This window comes from Convolutriloba macropyga, chromosome 5, assembly GCF_964194025.1.
Source record: "Convolutriloba macropyga chromosome 5, txConMacr16.3, whole genome shotgun sequence".
In the NCBI taxonomy this organism is placed as follows: domain Eukaryota; kingdom Metazoa; phylum Xenacoelomorpha; order Acoela; family Convolutidae; genus Convolutriloba; species Convolutriloba macropyga.
This window is the reverse complement of record NC_134472.1, coordinates 45627417-45638686: the sequence shown is the minus strand read 5'-3', so window position 1 is coordinate 45638686 and position 11270 is coordinate 45627417. Positions and strand designations below refer to the sequence as shown.

The following is an 11270-nucleotide window of genomic DNA, read 5'->3' as shown; positions in this document are numbered from 1 at the left end:
GCAACAATATGAAAACAGTGATTCGAATATTACGCTTCAGAATATTACTATAGAGCATCTTCAACTAAGGTTTGTGTAAAGATGTCTTCATATAATGGTTCGGTGGATATTAAATCTCACCATAAATGTTAAATGCATCGTATTAATACTATATTTGCATCATTTTCTAAATCTTGAATGGACTACATGTACTACATCAGAAGCAGTGAGGGCAAAGTAAAGCATCGAAGAAAATTGGTATTTTCTCCGACAGGGGGAGGGGGGATGGCACGAGCGGATGAATTTTCAAAATAGTTCAATATTGGGGAACATTTTCAGCTTTCGTTAGAAAAATATCAAACAAACAGTTTTTAAACTGAGCGTCTGGAATTTTGCCTGGGACAAAAGCGTTTTTTAAATAACAAGTTAGAGCTGTCTGATGTCAATAATTGTCCCTTATTCTCATTATATATAAAATTTTGATAAATTTTGGTTTGGTCTAAAGTTTCTCTTGAAAATCCAAGTCAAGAATTTTATTAGATAAAGAACTGTAGAACGCGATTTCAAATGCATTGAGTTCAAACTCAATCGCAGCAGTTAGAATGGAGATAGTAAGAATAAATCTTTTCAGCAGATTTACCCCACGTGCGTTTTTTTTAAAACACTGCATCTCAATTTTGTACGTTTAATATACCAAGATTTAACGGATACGTAATACACAACCAAACTGTACAGCTCAAAGCTTTATTTTTCATCACTTACACAGTTTTATTTTGTTTATTCTTCAATTTTCTTTTCAATTTTAGAAAAACTGTTTTAAAATTTGTTGTAAATGCATGCAGTTGGTTAGCCATGACAGTTCAGCCCTCGAACAGTTCCCATAAACAGAAGTGTTCCACTGTGACGTCATCTCCACCTGTGATTCCCGTGTCAGCAGAAGAGATATTGGACTACTCTTTCAGGGAAATTGTTTCAGAAAAGCTACCCGGTATGAAATAGATTAATTTATTAGGAGCGATTGTTTCTACTTTTTCAAAACAAAAAAAAACTCATCTACCTACTACCTGTGCACGCGGCTTTAGACTGTAAGATAGTAGGTAAAAATCAACACTAGCAGTGGCCCCATATAGCTCTCCCCCTCCACAAAATTCTAGCCGATTATTATGGCCTAATATGGGGGGGGGGGTGCGTTATATGACAGCTGGTGTGACTATTGTAGAAAAGACCTAAAATTTGGCACGTGGGCTTTTCCCTCTTTCCACTATAATTTCCCATGTTTGTAGAAGCACCCGTGGTGAACTTCGGTTCCGGAAAAAAACCCACCGAAAAAAAACCCTCTTAATTTTAGATAGAAAATAAACCCCCATGGAAATAAACCCCACTTGACTTTCACCGAACTGCGCATTTAGCGCGCTTGGCCATGCCTCGTGGGCAATGGCCATGCCTTAGCGGCCCGTGGGACTTAATGTGAAACTATCACAGCCGAACAAATTATAACGACCAAAATTCAAATTTAAAATGGTGCTTTTTTCCGTGGGGGTTTATTTCCGATACTCGGTAAACTTACGTGTGCTTTGCACTAATCATTGTGTGAGCAGGACTGCAAGAAGTAAAATCATCCACTGCAATTGTTAAATACCATTGAACGATACAAAATGTCAAAAAAAATTGGTCATATGATGTCGAGGGCGAAAAAAAACGGCTGCTAAAAGTTCTCTCATTGTAACATGCGACTATTTCTGGATAGCGAATACCAACTCAAGCTAGCGATCTCAAACTCAGATTTTTTGGTTTTTTTCTTGTCAATCTGAGGATATAATTGGATAATTTTGCAAAAAAAATACTTAATTGGTGGAAATTTTAGTCGCAAGAGCTGAATGTGCTCAATAATAAAACCTATAGGACTTGTCAAGTCACTTATAAAAATTCACCATTTTTGTACACATTCCTTATATAGTTTCAGCACTTCAATAAGTCAAAATTCACCGCTTTCAGCATACATCTTACTTAAATTCCGCAAATATATATATATATATATATATATATATATATATATATATATATATATATAAGCACTCTTGACATGTTTAGAATTTGCAACCAAGTTCGTGGCCAGGTCAGGTCCCAAACCCAAGAATGAAGATGAGAAAGTGGATGCAAAAGCAATGAAGTTAAACAACAATCAACTGTCAGACATTAGTGGACTATTCGGTGCCTTTTCAACAGTACTCAACAACCCTGGGAACCTCACTTGGATAGATCTATCGTTCAATTGCATCAGAAAAATTCCAAAGGTAAAAGCCGCATTCTTTTCTCATGTTTAGGCAACACAATGTTCAACATATTCGAAATATTTGGTTCGTTAGCATTAATTACAACAACGAGAATTTTAGTTTTGATAAGTTGCGAATCCTCGGTGCCCTTTTACTTCTCTGAGTCTACTGCAATCCATGTCAGAATACCATGATCCATCGATTAATTACAAAGTTCAAAGAAATTGCGCATAATCATCTGGAAGGCTATGGAAGCTGATTTGAAATTGACTCAGTACTGAAAAACTAAGCTTCTAGGGTCTGGGCAAGTTATCATTTGTGACTGTCGTCTGCGCAAATTGAGCAATTACAGATCAACTATTTTTTTGTTCCGACTCCGACCCTTCTTGAGGGGGGGGGGGGGGGGGAGGAACTGTAAACTCAAATGGTTTTTTTTGTTCAGACAATTTTGGCCGATCGAAATATTCATCGTACAGAGTTGAGAGTGATATCATTAGAGCGCTTGTCCATTGTAGAATATGGAACTAAAAAGATTTTCTGATTTTTGTTTTTTTACAGGGAGATATCCAGGTTTAAACTTTTGAGAATATTGAGTGAATTCTGTTGATTTTATTCAAATTTTTCGGAATTATTGACTGAAATTTCGCCAATTTTGCTAAAAGCTGTTAAAATTTTTAGAGAAACATTTTGATTTTATTTTTAAAGACCAAAAATATTGTCGGCTATTTTTATTTAATTTTTTGTCAAAAACTCTGGCTAAATATTTCAATTCAGGCTTTTTCATCAAAAACAGCATGAAATAAGTTTCTTCGTCCACTTTGATTAAATTTGCTGGAAGTGCACATCTGAAACCCCACTAATACAATCTTTGTAGACTAAAAGGGAGCTATTTCTACTTCAACTTCCATTGTGAGTGCTCTATAATTAAAACTTTGCCATTTTCTGCTAACATTATTCGTTGATTATCAAAAATGCAGTTTATTTTTGATATTTTAACTTGGAAAATATCTATAACTATGACATTTGAAAAATTAAGAGTTCATACTGGACAATTAGAATTAGCAGGGCTAGTGTTGGACGAATCTTTGACTGTTACAATCCAAAAATAATTCGGATTGTAATCAGTCGGTCTTTTTTAATAGAAAAATTCGATCTTTTCTATATTATTTAAGAAACAGAACATTTCAAATCAAAGCTCACTCGTGATAGGCCAAATTGGCTTCCTTAATAGCTCCAAAATTATTTATCTAGTTTTTTGCTTGAAAACTTATGATCGTTTTAACTTTTAAAAAATATTTGATTCTTAAATAAAAAACGGATTATTGAATTTGCCTCCATTTTTCTTTTAATTTGGTCAATTTGTAGCTTAGTGTCCGCAATGAAAGATAGCTTCCTCTTCCTACTGAATTAAAATTCAATCCTTATTGCGGATTACACCTTAAGTTATGGTTTTCTGGCTTTGATACTACTAGCTTTCACAATTTTTTTTTATTTTTATTTTTTCATGTTTTCTAGATTTGTCACATTATCACGTTACTGACATTTCAAATATCACATTCTTGGCGTTCAAAATAATGCAAAATTGATAATATTAAAATTTTAGATTAAGAAGGTATAGATCTTTTTTTTAGGCGTCGACACTACTTTCTCGCAGAATTTAATAGAATTTTTAAAGTTATGTCTTTGATCATTTTTTGTCTGTTTGTTAACTAGTTTCGTTACTTACAAGCCAAATTTGAGCTAATCGTTGCCAAGGGAAGGTGTCAAAAGGGGTTGGTGTCACAATTTCTAATGTTTTTCACGCTTTTGTTATGAATTTACTAGCTTCGACACGGGTTTCTCACAAAAAATCAATTATTTTTTGGATTTTTCTCATGTTTGACGTTCTTTTTGGAGACGTAGGACATATTCTAAATAATTTCAGGTTTCAACAGCTTCCTTCGGAAGAAAAACGAACCTAGTTAACTGTTTCATTTGGTAATTAATGGCTTTCTTAACTTTGGAAATTAATTTTTCCGGAAAAACACGTATTTTTTATTTTTGGTTTTTTTTTCTTTTTTTGTCTACTTATTACCTGGTTTCATTAATTACAGGTCAGATAATACACCATTGATGTCCAAAAAATGTGCAATCGAACATATTTTGAGGGCCAAAATTTGGCTTTACAGCTTTGAAATTGTTTTCTGGCAAGTTTTAATTGCTTTTTTCTTTGTTGTCTATTTATTGTTCTTTTTAACCGCGTAAAAAAATGAATACCGAAAGTTCTCAAGTTCTTTCTTTAAAAAAATTGGTAATTGTAGATTAACAAGATTTTTTAGTTGATTTCTAATGGTTTTCATTACTTTGAAATTAATTGTTTTTTTTTTTTAAATAAGCGAACTTTTCAACATTACTGTTCTTGTTCTTTATAGTCTAATTCTTCTTAAGCCTTATTGTGGAGCCGTCTCATAGCTTTTGGTAGTAAATTACAAAATATTTTGCTTAATTTTGGTTTTATCTGACGCTATATTGACTTTTGTTATTAAGTTTTGTTTTCTAAAACGGACAAAAAGTTTTTGATGTAATTAATCTTTGTTGTTGTTGTTTGCTTTTGCTAGTCGTCTTGACTCGCTTTCTTAATAGTGGCATATCTCATCAATCTAATGCTTCATTTTTTACTCCACTCTGAGTTGTTTGCTTTGGAGGCTATCTTTTCGTTCATACACCATTTTTCTTTTGAAAAATATTATAATTTTTGTGTTTTTCTATCTGTTCCTCATTTGATAGACAATTATGCCAAAATTGTGGATGAGCGGGGCGAACTTTGTGGGTACAATTGCACATTACTGAGCCTTCTTGTTTTACGATGAATCAGAAGAAAGCATTTTTTCTGGTTTTCCTTTTGCGTCAAAATTCAATCAAATATTGGATGCACAAAAAATCTCGACGTATAGTCATTTCCCAGATAATTGAACATGTTTTTGTGTTCACTTTTTTCTTGAATTGTATTTTCAGAACTGGAACGTTTTTGCCGAAATTGGTATGTTTGTTTCCAATTTCGCTTTTTTTATACCAGTTAATGCTCTTGAAAATTTAAAAACGAAGAAAAAATTCAATGCTGTTGTAAAAATCAAATTGTTTAATGCTGTTTTTTATTGCTTTATAATTTTAAGCCATAAAAATTTAATGAACTCCGTCAATATTTACACTAGGTTACTTATTGACGACAATGAGAACAAAAATTAAGAAGTAATACTTCTCTACTAATACTTTCTTCAAAAAAAATTGAAAGTCATTAAAATTGTTAGCCATCAACTGAGAATTCTAGAAAGATTAATATAAGCATTCATATAGGCAATTAATGATTTTGTTTGACAAAAAGAATTTGCCGTGCGACAACAAAAACGTACGACAACAAAAACGACACTTACTGGCAACGCAAAAAATCTATTATCATTTGCAACAGAACGGTTTCTCAGTCGTCAACAGTACGCTTTTCACTATACCCTTAGCAAATATTCTTTTGCGCATCCTCTCAGTGCCAAAAGTAGCTATCATTTTTTCATAAATTGAAAGAAGAACAAAATACAATGACAATAATAAACAATTATGCAAATCCAGAAAAATTATTGAAAATTCGTTGTACGAAAGCAGAGAAATCATTAGGTAAAATCAAAACCAATATAAGGACAATTTTTTACTTTACATGGAATAAAAATTTGTCCTATATATTTCGAGACTAAGTTACATCTGGACTAAGCGAAATAAAAAAAATGGCAAACTTCAAAACTTCACTAACATTATCTTGAAAAAGAATTAAAGTCCTAAGAGGCATCAGATAACAATTGAAAGCATTGAATAGGACCAACTATAGCTCTAATGGAACCCCATTAGATCTTTGATTGTGAGGCAATTTCACGAGGCTGCAAAAAATGACAAAGGAGGAAAAAACAAAATAAATCGATTAAAATTTGTGAAAGCCATAAAAACTATGAACTTTACTCTGAAGACATAGTATATTATCATGCCTCATTTTAATGTAAATAAACTATGTCAATAGTCCAAAATGAGTCCAAACGTAATCCCAATTTGATGCCCCTCCATGAAACAATTAATTTTTCCATACCCGTGCAAAAAAGATCAATTAGCAAACAAAATATGTCAATAAGACAAAAATAAATGATGCATTTCGTATAAGTATTGTGGTAATTTTTCTAAAAATTAGCAAAAAGTTGTTTCCAGAAAAGTCCTATACGAAACGAAAGTACAACTTCCTCTTTCTTGGATTTCTAAAAAATGGTGACAGCGGATGTTAGGTCTCTACTCCCGGCATATTTAAAAGTGGAATAAAAAAAGATTGTCTGGAAAAATTTTTGATTAAAAAAGTCTGAAATTCAAATAATTAAGCAAAAAGAATATTAAACCAAAAACTCAGCTAAAACCAAAGCAAATTGACAAAAGTTTGGTAAAAAAATACGGAAAATATGAAAAACAACGGAATTCCGCCTAGTATTCACGAAACTTTAAACCTCGATAACGCTCTGAAAAAAATCAAAAATATCTTTTTTATTCCATAGTCTGCGCTGGCCGGGCGTTCTAATGATACCAGTCTCAACTCTCTGCGATTAATATATCGATCAGCGAAAATTAACCGAACAAAAAAAACTTCCTCTCCCCATAAGAGAGTTCGTTCCTTTTTTTTTCTCGCAAAAGAAAAATTATTTTTGCACCCGGGGGTGCAAAAAAGTTGCTTTCGGTCATCATCAGAACCCCTCAATTTACTGAACGTCAGATTGACGTCATGCATCAAGAGTTTGATTTAGAACTTTGAGGAATTCGCCAACTTGAAAATGTTGTACCTGCATGGAAACAACATTGTCGATCCGAGACAACTCTCCATTCTGGCAAACTTCAGAGACTTAATAAGTTTCACAATACACGGAAACCCAATAGAAGCTGAGGTGCCCAACTACAAATGGTTTGTACTAGGTGAGAAAACGTTGATATTTATTCAGTAGTTTTAAAAATCTCCACATTGCCACTGTTTCCTGCGTAAAAAAGAGCATTTAGTCTAAAAGTCGAGTCTGGAAAGTTCGAAATATATATATATATATATATATATATATATATATATATGTATATATATATATATATATATGTGTGTGTGTGTGTGTATGTGTCCGGGTCGAGGTTTAGCGGTGAATTTTCGTAAGAAATGCGGTTAAATGCGGTGAAAAAAAATTCACCGCGTATTTCCTACATCTTTTTGCGGTGAATTATTTATTTTCACAGCGTTCTCAGTAGTCTTACAAAAAAGAATCGTCCCCTCACAAGTTCGAACCTCTGACCTCCTGCATGCCTTCCACTGCTTTGTCCACTTCGCCAACTTTCACTTACGTCTCTGAAACTTCTCGTGAGCTTAAATCAGATTTAGTAAACTTTGGAAATCATATGCGCGGTGAATTTTTGTAAGAAATGCGGTGAATTTTTGTAAGAAATGCGGTGAAATATTTATTTTCACCGCAATCACCGCATTTCTTACAAAAATTCACCGCAGTCATCGCATTTCTTACAAAAATTTACCCAAAAACCTCGACCCGGGTGTGTATATACATATTAGTTAAAAAGACTTGAACATACCTTTAAGTTGCTAACAAATAATCCAATTTTTTAACTGACTGGTATAAATTTACAACTTCACAAGAATTCCTCTCGGAGGCAGTCTTCGTATTATTAAAGAAAAATTAGAGAAAAATTCGGAATTGCTACTTATCAGCGTGTCTTAATGATAAAAATAGAAACTTTAAGGTAACGATGATTTCGCTCTGTCAGATCATTAACGAGCATCGGCTAAACAAAAGAGCATTTAGGTTTGCTGTTTGATTTTTCACGAGTACTGCCAAACCACAGCCGATAGGATTTTTTTCCCGTTTTTCTAGATGACGTTTGTTTTCTTGAAAACCTGCATAGTGCTGCAGTTAGGTCATAACAGAGCCGCTCAAAATATTAAAAAAACAATTTGATTAATGGACAATAGCGTACCAAATTTCGAAGAAAAGGAAAATTAATCAGGTGTTTGAATAGTGATGTTTTCAAATACTGGTTTAAACTATCAAGGTTATTGGTTTACGATTTTTTAATTTACGATCGTTTGTTTACAAAATAAACAACTTTTCAAATATTGCTTGAAATTGTCATGATTATAAGTTTACATTTTTTAAAAATTAGTTCATCATGCATCACTTAAATTTGATGATTTTTATAAACCAAACTGACAACTAAATTACTGTCGTCAACAGCCAGTTGTAGGTTACCAGTCAGGAATAATAACTGCTTTCTAATTCTCCGGTAAAAATCTATTTCAACAAAATTATGCGTTTCGTGCAATGCTAAACACAGAAAAAAATTCTGAAACGGCTAATGTTGGTTTCACAAATTGTTGCAGCTGATGCTGTTTTAACAATTTTTTTTTAAAAATCGTTTTTATCTTTTAATGTCCATATTTAATGTGAAATTTTATTTCTCTTCAGGAAGTTTTGGTTTTTGTAAGGAACGATTGCCTGCTTTTAACAAGATTTGTTGCTCTGTTCTGTAATTATTTGTTAACAGAACTTTACTCCAAGGAAGGAGTTATTTGTACGAGCTGCATTTGAAAAAAAAATCACTTCTGAACTTCAAAACACTAATTTTACGGACCAGCAATTCTGCAGGTAAAACGTCAAAACTCAAGAAAAGATCGCTTGGCTTTGAAAACTTTTTCCATACACATACTTTGATTTCAAAACTTATCTATCTCTTTATCCGTTGTGTGACAAGTTGTTAGAATTTTGAAAAAAATAATGCATTAAAAATTGTTTGTGAGAGTTCTAGGAAGCTCAACATCAATAATCGCGCTTCAAGTGGTATTAGATGACTTACAATAAATATGTACTTAATAGCCCCGCCTTTTTAGAGAGCTTTTTTGAATTGTTTTGGGACCTCAACCTCCAATCAATATCAATTTCTAAATATCTGCACTGTTCTTCTGCTTTTATTTATTCTCCGTTGAAACTTACATTGCCAAAATTATCATAAACAAAATTGTTGTTATCGATATCCATTGTTAGCTTGTAACGTTTGAGATACTTATCTGATTTTCCAAAATTTGTTCAGTTCGACAATTTCGTTGTTTTCGATAAAAAAAACTTGTATTTTCCGCAAACTGATTAGTTTTAAAATATATGTGTACCTTTTCTTTATAGTCATTGATGTAAAGCAGAAAGAAATGACTCAAACAGAAATGACTTATCCGAAATTCTGTAAGCACCTAACTTTATGAAATAATTTTGATGGGATATTGAGTTGCGCACATTGCCAAGATTAATTCAATTTGCAGCTTATTTCAAATTTATCGTAACTGTAAAGTAAGGCATCAATTATAAGGAAAACAATATCTCCGGATGATTTATGCCTTCAAATCCAAATTGAATATCATTGTTTATTTTTTTGTGTCCATATACTTTCACTGGATTCAATAGAAGACGATGAAAACATTTCGAAACTTTGGAGTTACTGAAAATGTTCTACAAATTTCGCATACCCTTGCATCAAATTTTTTGTAGACACGACTGACACAGTTTATGTTAACAGATTTTCTCATATACATGTGTTAAAACGAATAGCAAGAAGCTTTCTATTGCAAATTTAGCAATTTAATTTGTTCTGAAAGTAAATTCCTCTTTTACAATTTGATTTTTGTCGTTAATGACATTTTATTTTTCTCGTCCAATTGTGTTTTTGACAAAATTCCACTGTTCTTTACGTGTTAGAAGATCACACGGGAGATCACTAGAAGATCACTAGAAGGTAAAAGTGTTTGAAAACGCGTTGTGCGCTTTTTTTTAGCATCCTAATAATTAAATTAATTTGTAACTTAAACAATTTGTGCATTTTTCTGAAACCAAAATATTCAAGTAGTTCGTTCAAGGCTTCTCTTCTTTGCGTTTTCTCGAGAGTGACATATTTTCAGCGGTGCATATTTTTCAAATATGGTTGTAAATATTTCAACAAAAATAGCTGTACATATTATTTATTTCGTGCAAAATTTAGACAAAGGTCTAGACAAAAACTCAGATTGATGGGAATTCTTTCTATTTCTCGTTATGAAATTGGGTCGGTTATATCTGATTTTTATTTGAAAATCTTATTAAAAAACTAAAATCAAATGGTCAATGTCTATAGGAAGGGAAAATAAGGACTTTGTGTATTTGATTTTTGAATACTTAGAAAAAAGGAAATAAATGGTATTAAAATCAAGCCTCTGTCTGATCATCAAGACTTATTCTGGATTTGATTTTTGAATACCAAGCAAAAAGGAGCTATTAAAATCAAGCCTAAGTCTCTAATCGTCAAGAGTTATTCTGGATCAGGGCAGAGGGTAATATCACAATGATCTCAAAATTAAGGAAGATTTTCCAATTAATGGGACTGATCAATGCCTCAATATCGCGCTCGATTTTGGTCTACTTTAGATATCGCGCTCGATTTGGGTATACCAAATTTGGGTCTACTATAAACAAGCAAAGACATAATAAGGATGGTGCGCTTAACGATGCCTTGGAAGTTGACGTACTTTTCCAAGCATTTGAAAGTGAAATTGTGATGAAAATTGTTGATAACTAAATAAGGTTATGGAACCACTCAGCAGCAGTTCATCTCGCAAAACGTTTCAATTGATAAAGAAAGAAGAGATATAATGATCAATTAATGATCTGAAAAGAGTTTCCACATATATTTAGCCATGACACCAAGCTTGAAGTCGATTAATTTCACGGGATTGAGCAGAGGAGACCAGAAGGAGGCTGACCGATTGAGACGACAGATGACCAGGCAACAGCAACGGGAACAACAAGACCAAGATATGTGAAACAATCATCTGGAGTTATGAATAAATTGGACAAAAGAACTCAAAAATCAAAGCAAAAAAATTCTGTTTTGTGTGATGTGTGAACCAAATAAATAGTGCAAAAACAAACTGTAGTAATTTATCTAACCAAAGAA

The 11270-nt window shown here is 32.7% G+C and overlaps 1 protein-coding gene across 1 annotated transcript; it reads left to right on the top strand.

Moving 5' to 3' along the window:
- The first annotated feature begins 604 nt into the window (after positions 1-604).
- On the top strand, positions 605-11270 carry LOC142340033 (leucine-rich repeat-containing protein 51-like). Its single transcript, XM_075390431.1, has 4 exons — positions 605-967; positions 2071-2273; positions 7055-7220; positions 11009-11270. The coding sequence occupies exons 1-4, from the start codon at positions 832-834 to the stop codon at positions 11134-11136; spliced, it is 633 nt and encodes a 210-aa protein (XP_075246546.1). The 5' UTR covers positions 605-831; the 3' UTR covers positions 11137-11270.

What these genes read in the sequence shown, in the direction of transcription:
- LOC142340033 (XM_075390431.1), top strand. Translation starts at nt 832, where the DNA reads ATGACAGTTCAGCCCTCGAACAGTTCCCATAAACAGAAGTGTTCCACT. An exon ending in GCATCAGAAAAATTCCAAAG is followed by an intron (nt 2,274 to 7,054) that starts GTAAAAGCCGCA and finishes AGTTTGATTTAG; the next exon opens with AACTTTGAGGAATTCGCCAA. An exon ending in CTACAAATGGTTTGTACTAG is followed by an intron (nt 7,221 to 11,008) that starts GTGAGAAAACGT and finishes ACATATATTTAG; the next exon opens with CCATGACACCAAGCTTGAAG.